Below are 21,475 nucleotides of genomic sequence, written 5' to 3' on the forward strand. Positions count from 1 at the left end.
CTGGGTCTTTTTATTTTTTGTTTTTGAAACAGGATCTTGCTAGGTTGCTGAGTCGTTATAAGTTGTTGAAGCTGTCCTCAAACCTGTGATCCTCCTGTTTCAGCCCCCCAAGTACTGGGATTACAGGCATGCACCACCATGTCCAGTTTGAAAATTTGTTGTAATGTATATATTATATATAATATAATTCAAAATATATATTATTACATATATATAATTTTGCAGTACTGGTGATGATACCCAGGGGCATTCTATCTCCAAGCCACACCCCCAGCCCAATTTTTTATTCTTTATTTGGAAACAGGGTCTCAATAAATTGCAAAGGGGCTCACTAAGTAGCTGAGGCTGGCCTGGAACTGCAATCCTCCTTTCTCAGCCTCCCAAATGCTGGGATTACAAGTGTGCATCACCACGCCTGACTCTATTGTATTATATTTTAAAAATGAATTCTTATTAAATTATTGCCAAGCCAGGCGTGGTGGCGCACGCTGTAATCCCCGCGCTTGGGAGGCTGAGACAGGAGGATCGCACAGGTTTGAAGCCAGCCTCAGCTACTTAGTGAGGCTCTCAGCAACTTAGTGAAACCCTGTTTCCAAATAAAGTATAAAATAGGTCTGGGAGTATAGCCCGGAGGTAGAATAGCCCCTGGGTTCCACCCCCAGTACTACCAAAAAATTAAAAAATAAAATAAAGCAGCGGGGCCATTCCTTTAAAAAAAAAAAAAAAAAACTTTTGGCAAGATTAAAGGATTAAAAGATCTATTGACAGGCTTTTCTGAACTAAAACATTTGCTTCAAGGATCTAGTAAGTTAAAAGTAGGCTATATAACTAACGCTTTGGTTTCAGGAGAAGTAACAGGATTATTAAAAAACAATTGTTTGAAAAAATATTCTTGAGCCAGGCGTGGTGGCGCACGCTTGTAATCCCCGCTCTTGGGAGGCGGAGACAGGAGGATCGCACTGGTTCGTAGACCCTGTTTCCAAATAAAAAATATTTAAAAATAGGTCTGGGAGTGTAGTCCGGAGGTAGAAGGGCTTCCAGGAACCCCAGTATCAAAAAATAAAAAAATATTCTTGAAATGGAGGAGGTAGAGGTGATATTTTGGAAACTCAAGCTTATCCAGAGTTAGAAACAAGCTCTTTGATCAGTTCTAGTATATTGAGGATTATGTAGAAAACACTTATTTCTCTTTTCATTTCACTCAGCATTTGCAGCTGCATTCTGCATTAAGCTTTAATATGGAATTCTTTTTTCCACCTCAAATTGAGCAGGGTCTCTGGTTCATTCTGAATGACACACTGAAAAGAACTATATAACTAGAAGGTATGGTAAATTCTTTTCTTCTTTATTGCTTCCTTCCTACTAGCGTGGAAGTGTAAAATGTGAGGAATTCCAAGTGGCAGTTTTGTAAAATTGGGACACACTGTGCGCAGTGAAGAGAGCTGTGAATGAGGAGAACTTTCTGTGTGAGCACCACGTCCCTAATACGGAGAGGACTTGTTAGGAGGTTCAGTGTACACCAGGAGAAAGGCAGAATTCCTGTTATCCCAGCACTGGTGTTTTATTTTTATTTTATTTTTTATAAAATAAAATAGCCACTGGCTGTGACCCTGAGATCCTCCTGTCTCAGCTTCCCAAGTACTGGGACCAAGTGTATGCCATGTTGCCTATCAGCGTTCATTTTGAATTCTTTCTTTCTGACCTTTTGTATTCTCAGTATTCAGTCTTACCTGCTTCAGTTTTCCTAAGGCACCTGAATGGTCCGTTCTGCACCCTGCCCCATACTACTGCAAGCCTCTAGAACTTAAATACTTCTGTTTTTGTTTATAAAGTGGAGCTTAAACTTGTTAGTTTGATATTTATTTATTGGTTGCTTTTGTACTCATGAGTGAACCCAAGGGGCATTGTGCCTCTGAGCTATACTCTCTAGTTTTTTTTATTTTGAAACCTGGTCTCAATATATTGCTGAGAGTCTTGTTAAATTTCTGAGGCTGGCCTTGAACTTTCAGTCCTTCTGTCTCAGCCTCCCAAGGACTACAAATGTACGCCATAGCTCCTGGCTTAGTTTAATATTTAAGGTCCTCCCTCTCCCCCCTTTTTAAGCTTCGTTTCATTACCTCATACATAAAAGAAAAGTATACTGGTTGGATCTTACACTGGAGCTTTTGACTGGAGTGATTATTTTCACTAATGTTCTGTTGCATCTTTATGGCTTAAATGGGCTTTTATGAACTTCAGTGTGACTTTTCTTTGATTCCTAGTACCTGATGCCATATCAGTGAATATGGTAAATACTAAATAATTATATTAAGTCCTACAGTAGAACTCATTCCTTTCATGGGTGTGTGTGCATGTGTGCATATATTTACTTTAATTTCTTGGTATTGCTTTGTGTAGAAGCTTCCCTTGGAAAGATGGTTCTTATGTTGGGTGTGTGTCACTGGGGATTGAACCAAGGGCATTCTATCTCTGAGCTGCACCCCCAACCCAGCTTTATTCTTTATTTTGAAACAGGGTCTCAAGATTGTTGAGGATCTCACTAAGTAGCTGAGGCTGGCCACAAACCTGCACAGCCTCCCAAGTACTGGGATTACAGGCGTGTACCTAGCTCCTTACGTTTACATATAACAAGATCTTAGCTATTTGTCATATTTATTGGTATTTTCACTAATGATAGTTTCAAATTCAGTCTTCAAGGAGCGAGATTCTATTCTCCATGTGTTCTAATCAATTGTTTATACTTTGAATCGAGGCCTTTACCTCAATGATTGCTTCCTTTATTTCTTTTAGACTCTCTCTAAATTCTTTTCAAAAGTCCTGTATTATTTCTACACCAGAACCAGAGAAACAAGATTTTCCATCCAGCAGACAACTAAGCAAAGAAGAATATATTCATGTGTTTATAGGTTAAAATCTTTGGAGATTCATTATTTATTTCAGTCTTTTACCTATTTCTAAATTGTATTGTTTGCTTTTATTGTTGCTAATTTTTAGGATTTCTATTTGGAACATTACTATACCTTTAAAGATAGCATTTGGAAATATTTTATCCCATTCTATCAGTAACTTTTAACTCTGTTTACATTGTCTTTGGATATACAGTATTTTTTTACTTTTTAGGAAGTTTGTTCTTTTGTTGCCTGTGCCTTTGAAATCATATCCAAAAAATCACTGCCAATTTCAGTGTTGTAAAGTGTTATGGCCCAGGTTTTCTTCTAAAAGTTTATAGTCTTAAGATTTACATTTATGTCTTTTATCTATTTTGAGTTAATATTTGTATATGGTGTTAGGTAAGGGTCCAATTTTATTCTTTTTCATGTAATTATTATTTTTCAACAATATTTAGTGAAAAGATTATTATTTCTTTCACCAAATGTTCTTGAAAACTTTGTCAAAAATAACTTGACCATATATGGAAGAATTTCTTTCCAGGCTTTTTATTTTACTCCACTGGTTTATATATCTGCCTTTACAGCGGTACTACACTGTTTCAATCATTGTAGCTCTATAAGGTTTGAAATCAGAAAGTGTACATCTAGCTTTGTTTCGAGATTGTTTTGGGTATTTGAAGTTCATACAGCAGTGTGTACACATACAGACTCAGTGGAGTATAATATTTATGATTGTGTTCATGTGATAAATTTGTAGAGAGTAGAAATAAAAGAGTACCACATTTTAGGGTTCTTTTATTTATCATCTGCCCGTTTGTATGGAGCTTGCAAATTCCTGATTAAACAGAAAAGATTATTTTTGGTCTGTGCTCAGCATGGTTCCTGGCACATAGCAAGCATTAAATAAATAAATAAATGCTACCTAAATTGAATGGAAGATTTACAAAGGTGTCTTGAAGTGGGTTGTTTGCCTTTTCTGTTAACGTTGTCTTTCTTTTAATACTGACTTACGATCAGAATTTAATTGAGAAATCATTTTTGTGATTATTTTCTGGCATTGCTTATAAACATTTTCATTATTTGCTCTGTGTAGAAATACACATAGTCCCCCCCCCCCCCGGTACTGGGGGTGGAACCCAGGGGCTTTCTACCCCCTTTTTACTCCCAGACCTATTTTATATTTTATTTGGAAACAGGGTCTCACTAAGTTGCTGAGAGCCTCACTCAGTAGCTGAGGCTGGCTTCGAGCCTGTGCGATCCTCCTGTCTCAGCCTCCCAAGCGTGGGGATTATAAGCGTGTGCCACCACGCCCGGCTACATATAGTTTTAAATGAAAGCATCTGGGTCTTTTTCTTTGGAAATTTGAGTAAGGGTATAAGTTATAGGGATTTCTCCAATAAAGAAGAGATTATGGAATTTTTCCCTAAAGGAAAAAAAATGAAAATAGTGTCGTGGTATTTGGACTCTCATACCCAGTCTTTGCTTCTAATACAGAATTTGTCCTCTGGGATGTATTGGGAAATATATTTTGAAAACTTGTAAATTCTTTATGAGTTTAAAAAATTCTGAAATTTTGTTGCTTTTGTTGTAAATAAACATAACTTGGAATTTACCATCTTAACTTTTTTTGTGGTACTAAGAATGCTCTGAGAGATACATCTAGCCCTTTTTTAGTTTTTATCTTGAAGCAGTCTCCCTTATGTTGAGCTTCTGATCTTCCTGTCTCAGCCTCCCAACTACTGCATTTTAACTATTTGTGAGTGAACAGTTCACTAGTATCAAGTACATTTACATTGTTGTGCAGCCAGTTTTCAAAACTGAAATTCTATTCCCATTAAAAAATAATTATTTTGTTATTCTAGTTTTCCCTCAAGAAAGATATGAGCTCAGAAGTAGCTTTTAAATGTATTAAGTGCCTAGATTTATAAAGTAAATACTTAAATCTAGTAAATGCAGCCTGATCAGAATTTTTGTTTTAAGTCCAGTAAGCTAGTTCATGTAAATAGAGCATCAGTCCTGTGCTGCTCAGTATATTTGTCCTACCTTGCATGATTCAAGTTTAATTCTAGTAGAACTTATTATAGAAATAGTCTATATAAAAGTTTGTTTCACAACCTGGACATGATAAGCACACCTGTAATCCCAGTACTTGGGAGGCTGAGAGAGAAGGATTGCAGATTTGAAGCCAACCTCAGCAACTTAGGCCCTCAGTAACCTAGTGAGACCCTGTTTCCAAATAAAAAATAAAGCTGAGGATATAGCTCAGAGGTAGAACACCCCCACATTTAATCCTCAGCACTACACACACACATATACACAAAGATGGTTTCACATTAAAATTTCTTATGAATATGGAGTGTTTGTGTGTGTGATGCTGGGATTGACACCAGTGCTCCAGTACTGAAACGTATCCCTAGTTCACATGTACATGAATCTTGTTTGATTCTTTTAACATTGTAATTCTTAGAAATATGTTGTGACCCATAGTTGTTGAAATCTTCTTGACCTCCTTAGAAGGACAACTGCCCACAGAATAGTAAGTAGGGCAATATTTTTGTCAAGATGAGTTCAGTCATTTAAGATCACGTCATCCAAAGAGGGAAAAATCTAAACTTGGCCTGCTTGGACTTCCTAACTTTTCCCCCCGCTGCGTGTGTGTGTGTGGTACTGAGGGATATTCTACCTCCGTATACCTCCAGCCTCACCGCCCCCCCACCTTTTATTTTTTATTTTTTGCAGTACTGGGGATGGAACCCAGGGACATTCCACCTCCATCCCCAGCCCTATTGTTTATTCTTTATTTTGAAACAAGGTCTCACTCAGTTATAAAGGACCTCACTAAGAACCTGAGGCTGTCCGCAAACCACAATCCTCCTATCTCAGCCTCCCAAATGCTGGGATTATAAGTATGCCCTACCACACCCAGCTTTTCCATTTTTTATATTTTGTTATGAAACAAACTCTCTCTGGATTACTGAGAGTTTCACTGCTTACTGAGATTGTTCTCAAACCTGCAATCCTCCTAAGTCTCCAAGTACTGGGATTACTGGTATGTATCACCAATACCCTGCTTGCCCTAACATTTAATCTGTTAATTTGGCAAATATTTATTGCATTAACATAAACTGTATAATTTATAGAAGTGATATCTCTTAGCGTATTTTATTTTGTACTCTTGTTTTACAATAGCTTAATAGTGATTTGGGGTCAACCTGGGTTTGTTTGTTTATTTATTTATTTATTTTGGTGGTACTGGGGCTCCTGGAAACCTTTCTGCTTCCAGGCTATACTCCCAGACTTATTTTTTATATATATATATATATATATATATATATATATATATATATATATATATATATATATATATAAATTTTGGAAACAGTCTCTTAAGCCAGCACGCTGGCTTCGAACTTGTGCGATCCTCCTGTCTCCGCCTCCCAAGTGCGGAGATTACAAGCGTGCGCCACCACGCCTGGCTGCAACCTGGGTTTTAAAACCATCCTACATACGATTTAGGATATCATATGGATATATAAGTGACTGGGGTTGAGCCCTAGGGGCATCCTACCTCTGAGCCATACCCACAGGTGTGCACATCCCTTTTCAACACAGCTTCTTGCTAGGTTGCCAGAAGTCTCAGGCTGTCCTCAAACCTGAGAGCCTCCCGTATCAGCCCCTCAAGTACTGGGATTTCGAGCATGGGCCACCATACCTGGCTTACTGTCTTATTTTAAATTACTTTATTTCATATAGTTTGTAATGGTTGTAATAATTGAATACAGGATAGAATTGCAGAGATGTATTTTTATGCAGACATCAGGATTTCTGCGTATAAAAACTAATTTGGGAAAGGTGATACCACCAAGAGTCAAAAATGTTAAGTAGTTTGGGTGCCTTAGAAAAACTGCAAGAAGATGGAAAGATGTTTCACTGACCTACCTGCCTTTTAGGTTCTCTCCTTTTTTCCATCACATGATTTATCTTCAGATGCTGTAGAGCAGTCATGCTGGTGAAGTTAGCAGCACTGACTTGATAGTTTGGTAGTAAAATGAGAAGCTAGGTGAACATGATACATGAAGGTTAGTGAGTTTACGTAGTTCATAAACTGCTGAATCCAGGTATCAAGAAAGAATATTTTAAATAGGTATATTTTAAAAATATATATGTGTGTGTGTGTGTTTATATATATATTTTCTTTTTTTCTTTTTCCCCTTTTTTCAGCAAAACCCAACAGGAAGCTTACTTTTCTCTACTTAGCCAATGACGTCATTCAGAACAGCAAACGGAAGGGGCCGGAATTTACAAAAGATTTTGCACCAGTCATAGTGGAGGCTTTTAAGCATGTTTCAAGGTAGGATTTTTTTGGGGGGAGATATTAAGGTAATTTGTTTTAAATGTACAGTATGTTCTTGATTTTCTAACTAGCATTTGTAAATATGCTAAATACTTCCTGTGAAGGAAATTTGAACTCTTAATAAGATGGACATTTGGAAGTACTTGAATTAAAGTAACTGCTATATTGGAATGAACTTCATTGAGAATGAATGGCAGCAATGAATTGAAAATGTGTATGCTTATATAACCGATAGTCTTGTAGCTAATAATACTGGAGTAATTTTAGTACTCTTTCTTCTTTTATCACTATATATATATCACTATATATTTCCCATATTTAATGATCTTAACATTTTCTGGTATTAGGATATATACTTTAATAGTTTAAGAAGCTTTAGAAATAAAGAACATTTATGGTAATGAGAAATTTGTTTAAAAAAACTGCTACAAATAAACTGTTAAGTCACTTTAAATTACAGAATTCAGTGGTAAGTGGTATTGATACCAAGATGAAAATCTGTTCAACTCAGGTCATGTTTTAGTCACTGTAGACACATTTTATAAAAAATGATAGTGTTGAATGCTTCTCTACATTGCTTTCTATATAAGTATTATTTATTCTTCAATTTAGAGACTTTTTTCTATGCTCCTCTCAAATGTTGGTGTTTCTTGAGCTAAGTCCTGCACTTCCTCCTGGGGCCATATCTTCCCTTGCTGTCTTGGTGATTTTGTATACTGCATGCCTTTAGTTATTATCCATACCCTAGTGACTTAGAATCATACTCTCCAGTCCTTTTTTTTTTTTTTTTTTTGGTTCCAGACCTATATGTCCAATTGCCTACTGACATTTCTACTTAAATGTATTTCAAACTCACTGACTGATAACTGAATTCATGGTGCCCTTGCCTCCTGTCAGACTTCTTCCTCTTCTAGGTTTTACTCAATGAGTGGCAGTCCCATCTATCCAGATGCCCAAACTAGAAAATAGTGGACATCTTTAGCTCTTCTTTCTTCTTCCCTCTTCCTATCTCAGTACAGCACACATTCCCCTCATTGCATTCTTTCCTTCCAGTTGCTCTGACATCTTTCATATAATTTCAATAGCTTCTAGTATTGTTTAATCCCTTGTAACCAAGAGCAGAGTTGCAGATCTAGTCATAGCACCCCCTTGTCTTTGAGGTGAATCTAGAGTCCTGTGTAAGAATTTAAAAGATGTTTCTTATCCAGACGTGGTGACGCATGCTTGTAATTCCAGTACTTGGGAGGCTGAGATGAGGAATATAGGTTCATGGCCAGCCTCAGCTATTTAGTGAGCCCCTCTGCAACTTAGTGAGACTCTGTCTCAAAATAAAGAATAAAAAATAGGTCTAGGGATAGCTTGGAGGTAGAATGCCCCTGGGTTCAGTCCCCAGCACTGGGGGAGGGGGGAATGTTCTTCATGGTGCAGCCTACCTCCAGATTCTCATCTCACATTACTTCTAACCACACGTTCTAGCCTACCGTTTAAATTAGTGGAATCTTTTCTAAATTCCTCCTACCGTAAGACATACATATTGCCTGTCCCTAGAATAAAAAATATTTATTGGCTGCCTACTGTGTGCTAGGCCTTAAGTATACAGTAGCAAACAAGACCAGTTCTCTTCTAGTGGACTTATGTTTCAGAGTATGTAAAAGGTAATAGCTAGACAGCCAAGTGAAGATATATTATAAAGTCAGATGACAATTGCTCTAGAGAAACAAATCAGGAATAGATTTAGAGCGTTTGAGGACGTTCAATTATATGAAGAGATAACTTTAGGGAGGTGGCAATAACGGAGACTAAAGGAAGGGATGAAATAAGCCATGAGGCTGTCTACGAGTAAGGATTCTAGGTAGGGAATTGAGAATACTTGCAGGAACAGTGAGATAGCTCTGTGCTGGGCATGTTGGAGGGCCAGGAAGGAGATTTCTGTAGGGAAGGTATCAGGGAGGTAGGACTGAGGTTGCCAGCAAGCAAAGCATTGGACGGTGTGGCCCAGAGCAAGGATTTTGGTTTCTTTCTTGGTATTGGTAGCACTTGAAGAACTGAGAACAGTATCATCTGATCCAACTTTAGTTGGATGCTTTTTAGAGTGAAAGAATAGAGGTTGGGAAATCAGTGAGAATGTTAAAAAAATTTAGGCAAGATATAGTAATGACTCAGTCTATAGTGGTAGTGAGGAACAGTTATCTTTAAATGGTTAGAAGCAATCTGTTTCTCATTTTCCTGTGCATTGAGTCTTCAGATATTAGATTGGATATTACTTCCTCAAATAATCTGATCTGTCTTAAACTGGTCTAGATCTGTTTTGTAGCATTTACAAATAATAGCTGCTATAAAACTTTTGATTTCTGTGCCAAGGGTACTGCCTTGGTCAATAAATATTTGTTGAATAAATTAAAAAGTCACTTATTGGGAATTTCCCTTAGTGTCAGGCTCAACCCCCATTAGGTTCTGAACATCTTTCGTGTAAACCCCTCATAGCTGGTTATAAAACTATTAGTTTTTTTTTTTGTTGTTGTTGTTTGTTAGATTTATAAACTCTAAGTGGAATGGAGTATGTCTTGATGACATTTCTGAACTCTGGCTAATATGTTGATGCTCAGTAACATCTTGATAGTTTTTCCAGGGAATGAATGTCTGATTGTATTAAAAACACCATTATCTTTTCAATAGCACTGCAGTTTTTACTGTTAATATTTTTTATTCTTTTCTTCAGTGAAACTGATGAAAGCTGTAAGAAGCACCTTGGAAGGGTGTTATCTATTTGGGAAGAAAGATCTGTGTATGAAAATGATGTATTAGAACAGCTTAAACAAGCTCTGTGTGAGTAAATAATCTTGATCTCTTATGATCTATTCATTAGAATGTATTCTTCCATTAAAGTGTAAACATTCCTTCAATTCAGATGGTGATAAGAAGTCTAGGAAACGAACTTATGAGCAAATAAAGGTGGATGAAAATGAAAACTGTTCCTCTCTGGGCTCTCCAAGTGAACCACCACAGGTAAAAGTTTTCCTCTGATTAAGAGAGTTATGTTTTAGTCACACATAGTGGTGCACTCCTGTAATCCCAGTACTTGGGAGGCTAGGACTGGAAGATTAGAGATTTGAGGTCAGCCTCAGCAACTTGCATTACCCTCAGCAACTTAGCAAGACTTGGTTTCAAGATAAAAAAATAGAATAGGGCCAAGTGTGGTGGCACATGCTTGTAATCCCCATGCTTTGGAGGCTGACAGGAGGAACACACAGGCTGAGGGTCTCAGCAACTTAGTGAACCCTGTTTCCAAATAAAATATAAAATAGGTCTGGGAGTTTAGCCTGAAAGTAGAAAGCCGTGGGTTCCACCCCTAGCCCCACCAAAACAACAACAACAAAACAAAACAAAAAAAAGGGATAGAAGTGTAGCTGGGAGGTAGAACGTCCCTGGATTCAGTTTACAATAACAAAAAATATAGTAATATTTTATGTGTGATCATCAAGCTTCACTGATTTCAGTGTTTCAGCATCCAAGAACGAAAAACGACATGAATTTCTTTTATTTTCTGGTTAACAAATTGCTTATGTTTGACATAGTATGTTGTATTTTGTATATTTTGCATGGAAATATATTTTGCGCAGATTTCTAATTGCTAAATATGATTAAGTGCAAAGTGATAGCCACCATTGAAACAGTTTATCTTTTTAAATTAATTAGTTAATTAATTAATTAATTTTTTGGTGGTACTGGGCTCCTGGAAGCCCTTCTACCTCCGGGCTATACTCCCAGACCTATTTTTACATTTTTATTTGGAAACAGGGTCTCCTAAGCCAGCGTGCGTGGCCTCGAACCTGCGCGATCCTCCTGTCTCTGCCTCCCAAGTGTGGGGATTACAAGCGTGTGCCACCACGCCTGGCTGAAACAATTTATTTTAAAATTAAAATACTATGTGATGCCAGACATGGTAGCGCATGCTTGTAATTCCAGTATTTGGGAGGCTGAAACAGGGATCACAGGTTCAAGAACAGTTTTATAGCCAGGCATGGTGGCGCACACTTGTAATCCCAGCATTCGGGAGGCTGAGACTCGAGGATTGCAGTTTGCGGACAGCCTCAGCTACTTAATGAGGCCCTCTTTCAAAATAAAGAATAAAAAAACAGGGCAGGGGTGTACCTTGGAGGTTGAATGCCCCTGGGTTTCATCCCCAGACCTGCAAAAAAAAAAAAAAAAGAACAGTTTTATCAGTGTGTTGAGACTCTTAGAAACCTAGTGAGACCCTGTTTCAAAAAAAAAAAAAAAAAAAAAAAAAAAGATTGGGAGTGTAGCTCAGAGGTAGAATGCCCCTGGATTCAATCCCCAGTACCAAACAAAACAAAACCCGGTATGTGATAAGCATATTTTGTTGTATGATTTAAATACATTAAAAATTGCTTCTTGAAGTATATTGTTTCTAAACATGTAAAAATGAAACCAGGCATGGTGATGCATGTTTGTAATTCCACTACTTGGGAGGCTGAGACAGGAGGATCACAGATTCAAGGACAGACTCAGCAAGTAGACTCTTCAACCTCATGAGACCCCATTTCAGAGTAAAAATAAAATAGGGTTGGGGGTGTAGCTTAGAGGTAGAATGCTCCTGGGTTTACTCTCCAGTACCACAAACAAACAAAACAAAACATAAGACATGTAAAAATGAGCTGGGCTTGGTGGCGCACTCCTTCAATGCCAGTTCTTGAAAGGCTTAGACATGAGGACTGTAGGTTTGAGGCCATTCTCAGCAACTTAGTGAGACCCTGCTTCAAAATAAAAATAAAATGGGGCTGAGAGTGTAGTAGTCCAGGGTAGAAGGTCTTTGGGCTCAATCCCCAGGAATCCCCTCCCCCCAAAAAAACCCCAAAACATGTAAAAATGAATGTTAAAGTTTCAAGTATGTATTTGGTTCTTAACATCATGTAATTTTATGGAAAAATAAGTTAAATTAGAATCAGGTTCTTTCAGGTATTCCCAAATAAATGACATTCTTCCAGTATACTTAAAAAGACATTTTGAATTTTTAATTAGGTGGGCATTGAGTCTTTAAATGTTTAAAACATATAGGAGGGACAAGGGAATTTCAAAGGGGAAATGAAGACCTATTAATTCTCTTAAAGCGAGGTGAATTCCATCAAGGACTAGAAATGGTATAGAAACGTAACTTGTTATGTGGGCCAGGTCCTGTATTCTGCTGAGCTCGGATTCAGAAGCAGATACAGGTTGCCAGAAATTAGTATCCTATTGGGTAACAAAAACTCAGTGAGTACATTGTGGGATCTGGAAGACTAGACCTAAACTTGCTGCATGAAACCAGGAGCTGGTTTTTCTTCCTTTCAAGGCTTTTCTCCTTTTCAAGGGAGCTTGAAAGGCAATTATTTACTGTCTAGAACTGTGGATTTGAATCCGTCTTGGAATTAGGAAGGCAGAAGTATTAGACCACGGCGCTCAGCCAAGACCTGAGCCAAGCTTACCTGTTGGTTTAGCGACTGGAACAAGGAATGCTGAAGACCTCTGGTTAGCACGAGCCAAACCTTGTAGAAATGGAGTAAGAACATCATGACACTTGGCAGCAACGAAATACTGAGACGTATGTTTTTCCTTCTTTGGTAATAATTCATGACATAAAATCATTTTGTGCAGCCTGGCGTGGTGGTGCACACTTGTAATCCCAGCATTCGGGTGGCTGAGATAGGAGAATGGCAGTTCATGGACAGCCTAAGCTACTTAGTGAGGCCCTCCTCTACTTAGTGAGCCCATGTTTCAAAATAAACAATAAAAAATAGGCCAAGGGGGTATAGCTGGAAGGTCGAATGCCACTAGGTTCCATCCCCAGACCCAGACACACAAAAAATCATTTTGTGCCCAGAACCCCATGACAGTTCTGTGAACAGTGTTTCTACCTGAGCTTTAGATGCAGAACCTGACCCTCTCTTCACTTGCCCTGACGATGAAAAAGTAACCGCACTTGCACTTTTTGAGTATTTTTGGCAACCATCTGGCTCTTCTCTACGGCTTGTATAAAATGCTATTGCTTTTTGTTTTATAATGATTATTTATTAGTTGTGTTGCTTAATTCTCAGTGGTTCAGCTTTGTAGTCTCTATTTTGTAACTTTTTATAATGACTAAAAATATCTCTGCAGATCTACTTCAGGTACTTTTCATTCTCTAGAGTAGAGTTCTAGACTGGTGTTGTTTCAGGCAACTTTGGATTTTATCTACTCTGATCTTCGGGCATTGGGAACATTAATTAACTCGAGGAATGTGAATGTGTGATGAGATCAGGTTGTAGTTCAAGCATACAGTCAGTCAAGATCGTAAAGCCAAGCGTCTTAGAACTCCAGGAAATTTAGATCTAAGATTGATTAAAACACAATGTTATATTAGTTGAGGGACCAACAAATAATTATTGTTTTTAAGCACACTTTTATTGTAGAGGATATATCTTATACTAAAAAAAAAAGTGTGTTTTATTTTTATAATTTTGGGGTTTTAAACGCTTTGAAAAGTACACTTAGATTTCTATATTTCTTATCAGGTTTATTAGTATGTTTGATAATTTGCTTTATGCTAGATCTCAGTGGCAGCTCTATTTTTAAAATAGGAGACTAGTGTGCCCTCGCTTGCTTGCTTGCCCTTCCTTCCTTCTGCCATTTATTTATTTATTTATTTGGCCTGTGGCCCATACTTGTAATCCCAGTACTTGGGAAGCTGAGACAGAAGGATCTCAGGTTCAAAGTCAGCCATGGCAACATAAGATCCTGTTTCAGGATCTTATGAAGACGTAAAATCAGGCCTTGGGCATAGCTCAGAATGCCTCTGGTGTGTGTGTGTTTTACAGTACTAGGGGTGGAACCCAGGGGAACCTCCAAGCTACACCCCCAGCCCTATTCACCCCCCCCCCCCCAGTACTGGGGATAGAACCCAGGGAATTCTACCTTTGAGCTACAGCTTACAGCCCTATTTTTTAATTTTTTATTTGGAAACAGGGTCTCATTGAGTTGCAAAAGGCCTTGCTAAGGTAGCTGAGGCTGTCTGTGAACCGTGCTCCTCCTGTCTCAGAATTCTGGAATTACGCCGGGCATGGTGGTACACGCTTGTAATTCCTGCGCTTGGGAGGCGGAGACAGGAGGATCAAAGCCCCACTGGCTTGAGACCCTGTTTCAAAAATATAAAAATAGGTCTGGGAGTGTAGCCCGGAGGTAGAAGTTTCCAGGAACCCCAGTACCACCCCCCCCACACCCAAAAAAAAGAATTCTGGGATTATAAGCGTGTGCCACCACAACCGGCTCCAGATGTAGTTTTGATATGTTGCTCAGCTTGGCTCTGAACTACTAGGCACAAAGGAGTCCTTCTGACCCAATCTCTTTAATAGTTGGGGCTACATACACATGTCATTGCACCTAGCTACATGTGATCTTAATATATACAAAATTAGTAATACCTTATATATAATTTTCCTAGTTTCCCTGTATCTAGTCTTAGAAGCTAAAAAAAGGCAAAGAAGATGGGTTGGAATAGACACTAGTACAAAGAAAGTTTATTTTCCTGTGAAATCAGATACATTATGAATTCTAAAGCCAGCAGCAAAGAATTGCCCTTTCTTCTAATTATACTAGTATTAAAATAGTACAGCTAAGATATTCTTATTGCCTTTCCCTCCTAATTAGAGTTGTCTGAAGCAGTGCAGCCAAAGTATTATAATGATAAAATAATTTGTGTATTGACTAAACAGTATAAATATTAATCATCAGATCATCAGATAATGAAGTTTTATAATATGGTCTTATTAGCAAACCATGCATAGATGAAGATACCATATTTGAACATTATTCTGAAACTGCATTTCTCTTTTTTAAAAAAATTATTTATTTACTTTTGTGGCATTACAATGAGCCCAAGAGCATTTTATCTCCAAGCTACACTCCCAGCCCTATTTTTTATTTTTATTTCAAAACCAGGTTTGGTTAGGTCATGAAACTCATTGCTTCCTAAGTCTGTTCTCGAACCTGTGATCCTTCTCTTTCAGCATCCCAAGGACAGTATTATAGGTGCGCACCATTACACCCAGCTTCTCTTATGCTTTAATTGTAGCATTTAGCCGGGCGTGGTGGCGCATGCTTGTAATTCTCATGCTTGGGAGGCGGAGACAGGAGGATTGTGCAGGTTCGAAGCCAGCCTTGCTGGCTTAAGAGACCCTGTTTCCGAATAAAAATATTAATTAAAAAAATAGGTGTCTGGGAGTGTAGCCCAGAAGTGGAAGGGTATCCAGGAACCCCAGAACCACCAATATAATAATAATAATAATAATAATAATTATTATTATTATTATTATTATTGGATAAATACTTTTATACTATCTGTCTTTATTACTGTAGTGTGGGCTCTTCAAGGCCTAAGACCATTTCAGTGCCTACCTTTGTGTAGCTGCTACTGCTTTTTTTTTTTGTTTTGTTTTGTTTTGTTTTGCAGGTCTTGGGATGGAACCCAGAGACCTTCTACCTCTGAGCTACACCCTCAGCCCTATTTTTTGTTCTTTATTTTGAAACATGGTCTCATTGAGCTGCAAAAGGCCTCACTAAGTAGCTGAGGCTGTCCACAAACCATAACCTTCCTGTCTCAGCCTCCCAAGTGCTGAGATTACAAGCGTGTGCCACCACGCCTGGCTTAGTTTAGCTTCTTAATGTATGAAAGAAATGTATTGTCTTCAGAAACAGTTTATACTGGAAACTTATTTTTTAGTGGTACTAGGGATTGAGCCCAGAGACATTCTACCTCTGAGCTAAACCTCCAGCCCTATTTTTATATTTATTTATTTATTTATTTATTTATTTATTTATTTATTTTTGCAGTACTGGAGATGGAACCCAGGGATATTCTACCTCTGAGCTACACCCCTAGCCCTATTTATTATTATTATTATTATTATTATTATTATTATTATTAATTTATTTTGAAACAGAGTCTCACTGAGTTGCAAAGGGCCTCACTAAGTAGCTGAGGCTGGCTGTGAACCACGATCCTCTGGTCTAAGCCTCCCATATGCTGGGATTACAAGTGTGTGCCACCACGCCCGGCTTTTATTTATTTAATTAATTAATTAATTAATTTTTTGTGGTACTGGGGTTCCTGGAAACCCTTCTACCTTTGGCCTACACTCCCAGACCTATTTTTATACTTTTTTATTTGGAAAAAGGGTCTCAAGCCAGCGAGCACGGCTGGCTTCGAACCTGTGCGATCCTCCTGTCCCCAGTCTCCCAAGTGCGGGGATTACAAGTGCACACCACTATGCCTGGCGTTTTTATTTTTATTTTGAAGCAGGGTCTCACTAGGTAGATGAGAGTCTCACTACTTGCTGAAGCTGTCCTTGAATCTGTGATCTTTCTGTCTTGGCCTCCCAAATATTGGGATTCCAGGAATATGCCACCACACCTAGCTAGTAAGTTATTTATAGGATTAGGCATATGAAAAAAATTTCAGGTATTTTCTATTTGTTTACACTGTATGTATTTTGGTTCTGAAATTGTGTAATGTTTTAGACTCTAGATCTCGTTAGAGCATTGCAAGATCTAGAAAATGCAGCTTCAGGTGATGCAGCAGTTCATCAGAGGATAGCTTCTTTGCCTGTTGAAGTCCAAGAAGTATCCCTCCTAGATAAAATAACAGGTGAGTCAAGAAAATATGATTCACAACTTTTTTTAGGAGGTCGGGCTTGGGAACAACACATGTCTTTGTTTTTGTTGTATAATAATTTTGTTATCTTGTGCTTTTCTTAGATAAAGAATCTGGAGAAAGGCTTTCTAAAATGGTAGAGGATGCTTGTATGTTGCTCGCAGATTACAATGGCAGATTGGCGGCAGAAATAGACGATAGGAAGCAGCTCACTCGAATGTTAGCAGATTTTCTTCGTTGTCAAAAGGAAGCCCTGGCAGAGAAAGAGCATAAATTGGAAGTGCGTAACCTTTTTCTTTTTAGTACTTATTTAATTTATTTTGGGATAGGAATTTTGACATAGCTTAATTAATATACCTGCACATCTTGCGTTTTTTGGATCATTGACGGTTTTCAGCAGTGGCCCAGGTAACTTCTAGCATATTGGTTTCTTTCTACTAAAATCAGCCTGGTTAAGTAAACTTAGACATTTAGAAGGAGAATTGATTTACATTTAAAAATTATCCATATGAGATGTACCCAGTGGTAGTAATTTATCAACTTAGGCCCTATCTTCAAGCACAAAAATAATAGCCAAATAGCAGTAGGTATGCAGTACCGTGCTAACTGCTGTACGTTGTGATTTTTCCTTTTCTGAGTACATGCCGTCTTTCAGCTATACCATTAAGTCTTCAAAATACTCCCTTGTAAACCAGCCATGGTTGTACATGCCAGTAGTCCCAGCTGCTTGGAAAGCTGAGGTGGAGGATCGCTTTAGTTTGTGAGTTTGATACCAACGTGCACATCATAGCAAGTCCTTCTCTCAAGTAAACCAAAGTATTCCCTTGATTACCACTGATTCTGATGCTTAACATACTCCAAGCTTCCCAGCCCACACCTGCCCTTAGGTAGAGAGTCATTGCTTCTTTAATGATTAGTATCATTGTTGAGAAGTCCGGGGGTATAGGAGGTAATAAAAAGAAACAGTCTCGTATTATTTTTTAGCAGGGTAACATTTGTCAGGGGTTGAAGAGCCAGATTTAGTTTTATTTAAAATGATACTTCAGTTTACTAGTTCCTGTTTAAATTGTTTACTGCTGTACCAGCTTCTTATAATCATGTATAAGAGAATATCATAAAAGTTTCTCAAAGTAATAGGATACTTTCTAATTTGCCTGGGCCTCTTTATTTATAGAAGTTCACTGCAAATTTGTAGGGATGTCATGGTATTGCCCCAATTACATTGCTTTTATTTACTATTATTATATAGATTTAGTTCTTGATTTACCAATCTCTAATTGTGCACAGAATGGTTCTTGGACTAGTTTGCCATTGCTACCTGTGAGAGAGCTACTTGATTACTCCCAGTCCAAACTCTCAGCTCTTAATAACCACTATGTCTTCAATTTGCTCCTCCTCTGTTCACATAGATATACTCAGTTATTGGCACTTGCTTTTCCCTGAAAGAGGTTACCTACTTCTCCATGAAAGGAAAATAGAAATTTTTTTAAAAGATGAATTTGATAGTTAATTTGCCAATCTTTGATTTTGTGGTAGAACTTCAATCTTAAATATATTGTTAATTGTTTTTTTTTTTAATCTGCAGAATTAAGGGTAAGTAATGTCATACAGTTTTTGTCTTTAGTCTTTTGTTATTTTTTCTTTAACTTCTATTGAGCTTCTGTTGCAGATATTGGACATGGGCGTGTCTTCTAATGATGTCATCACCATTAGCATATTTTTCCTGCTAAAAATAAATATCAAAATCCAAAGCCTGTATTGTCTCATGTTTTTGGAAACTAAAGAGAAGACTGAAGCTTTATTATTACTATATTTTATTACTGCTTTCTCAGTTACAATATTGGCCATTTATCACTGGTTTCAAAAATAGAATTTATGTTGAAGTATAATGTAGAAAATATGTTAGCTATCCCTTCCTCAACAAAGCCCTCTTTCTCCAGTGCATTCTAGCCATATCTCATAGTCAGTGATCATAGATGGTGAAACTGATAATGATAACATTTACTATGTATAGGGTGTGCTGTTTTAGGTACTTCATGTAGTCAACTCATTTAATCCTGTGTAGTAGGGTGTATGACTATCCATATTTTAAAGATATGGAACTGAGACATAGGGAGATAAAATAGCTTGGTTAAGGTCACTAAGATCTAGTGAATTGTCATAACCCAGGGAATCTTCCTTCAGAGTCAGTGTGCTTAATAAAAAAAACAGATTTCCTTTCTCTTTTCACTTAAAAGAAGTGGAAAGCTACAGTAAAACCTAAAGTCCCATTTTTTCAACCCCTAATTCCTCCCTCCTTAGGTAATCACTGTCTTGAAATAAAATATTGTAGGAACTTTTGTTCAGCATGACTGTATTTTGTCATTATGAAAAACCCATCTCAATTATGTTGATCTTGCATCTTTTTTACAAGTAAAGAAATATGTAACTTACCTGGGCATTGTGGCGCAAGTTTGTAATCCTAGCATTTGGGAGGCTGAGACAGGAGGATTGTAGTTTGCTGCCAGCCTCAGCTACATAGTGAGGCCCTTTGCAACTCAGTGAGACCCTGTTTCAAAATAAAGAATAAAAAATAGGGCTGGGGTTGTTGCTCAGAGGTAGAATGCCCTTGGGTTCCATCCCCAGTACTGTAAAAAAAAAAAAAAAGTGACATTACATAAAATTAGAAGTTATTAAACAAACCTCTGTAAATTATCAGAACTGAGTGATTCTTTTGTCAGAAGTCATAAAAATGATTTGTAGTACCGATATCTTTACATTATTTGTACTCAATACTTGGCATCATTGATGATGAGGTGAAGATTTATATTTTCCATGTCGGCTATGCTAACACATATTTTATAGTTTTCATATATCTTTGAACATTAACTGAGTGTTTCACTCTTTTTTGAAAATGAGATATAAATCTAAAGTATCAACTTTGGAATTGGCTACTTAATATTTTTTCTTTTTCTTTTTGGTTTTTTTTTTGTACCAGAGATTTTTTTTTTTTTTTTTTTTTTTCCGGTCTGGGGATGAAACCCAGGGGCATTTGACCTCCAAGGTACACCCCCCCACTGCCCTATTTTTTATTTATTTTGAAACAAGGTTTCACGAAATTGTGGAGGGCCTCACCAAGTAGCTGAGGCTGTCTATGAACCGGGATCCTCTGGTCTCAGCCTCCTGAATGCTGGGATTACCCACCATGCCTGGCTCTGGTACCAGAGATTGAACCCAGGAGTGTTCTACCTCTGAGCTGTACCCCAGCTCTTTTTATATATTTATTTTGAAACCGGGTATCACTAAGTCTCTGAGGCTGGCCTCAAACCTATGATGGTCTCTCTAGTACTGGGATTATGGCTGTGTACCACCTTCTTCAGCTTATTTAATATTTCTTAAAGCCACTATTAAAGTATTTGTATGAATTTAAACATGAAATTTTTATTTTTTATTTTCTATTTTCTATTTTTGTGTATGGTACTAGGGATGGAACATAGGAATAGGAATATTCTACCTCCGATCTACATCTCCAGGCTCGCTCGCTCTTTCTTTCCTTCCTTCCTTTCTTTCTTTCTTTCTTTCTTTCTTTCTTTCTTTCTTTCTTTCTTTCTTTCTTTCTTTCTTTCTTTCTTTCTTTCATTTTTTTGCAGTACTAGGGATATAACCCAGGGGCATTCTACCTCCAAGCTACACCCCGAGCCCTATTTTTTTATTCTTTATTTTGAAACAGGGTTTCACTGAGTTGCAAAGGGCCTCACTAAGTAGCTGAGGCTGTTTGCGAACTGTGATCCTCCTGTCTCAGTCCCCCAAATGCTGGGATTACAAGTGTGTGCCACCGCTCCCAGCTTTTATTTTTTATTTTGAAACAGGTCTTAATGAGTTTTGAAAGAGCTTCACAAATTGCTGATGCTGGCCACGAACCTCTGATCCCTCCTGTCTCAGCTTCCCAAGTACTAGGATTAGAAAAGCATGCTCTACCACATCGGGCTAACTGGGCTAACATGAAATATTTTTTAAAGATTTTTAAAAATGTCATTATTTTTGAAACTTTAGTAAGCAGATAACTGTTAACATAGACACCTAATAAATTTAGATTGTATTTATAAAATGGATTTTATGAATTATGTAGATACCCTGTTTCACCATTCAGAAGTTGACAGTATTGGGTAAATGTATTTAGCTTATCTTGGAAGATATACATAGATAGAGGAATTGAAATGAAATTTTTAGTATTTGGAGAGAGGGCAAAGGAGTTTTTCTATATTCAATAAGATAATGTATCTTTTTTGCTCAGTTTTGTATACCTTTGTATGACACAGTTGTAAGGAACCCGACTTTCATAAAGTCGCTGTTTATGTCAAAGCACATTGATATATTTTAAACTTGGCTTTGTAGAAATATATTTCATAGTTTACAGAATAGGGTTTTTTGGGTAGAAAACTAAAAGCTGTCATTTATTGGCTCCTAAAGAAGAAATTATACTCCAAGTTCTAGAAGCCAGAATGGAAAAGTATGTCAGGACAAATCTATATCTTTTGCATCTTTATGCCAGTGTATGTATATCTACCT

General features: G+C 37.5%; 1 protein-coding gene across 1 annotated transcript in view; it reads left to right on the plus strand.

Annotated features, from left to right (window-relative positions):
- Positions 1–21,475, plus strand: part of RPRD1A (regulation of nuclear pre-mRNA domain containing 1A) — a gene marked incomplete at both ends in the record, with an annotated part of 68,271 nt that overhangs the window by 18,602 nt on the left and 28,194 nt on the right. Inside the window, 5 exons of the mRNA XM_080714372.1 lie at positions 7,113–7,242; positions 9,965–10,071; positions 10,154–10,251; positions 16,795–16,921; positions 17,032–17,207. Of these exons, the coding sequence (XP_080570498.1) occupies positions 7,113–7,242; positions 9,965–10,071; positions 10,154–10,251; positions 16,795–16,921; positions 17,032–17,207 (638 nt within the window). The remainder of the gene's footprint in view (positions 1–7,112; positions 7,243–9,964; positions 10,072–10,153; positions 10,252–16,794; positions 16,922–17,031; positions 17,208–21,475) is intronic.

Source organism: Muscardinus avellanarius (assembly GCF_963383645.1).
Source record: "Muscardinus avellanarius genome assembly, chromosome: 17".
Taxonomy (NCBI): domain Eukaryota; kingdom Metazoa; phylum Chordata; class Mammalia; order Rodentia; family Gliridae; genus Muscardinus; species Muscardinus avellanarius.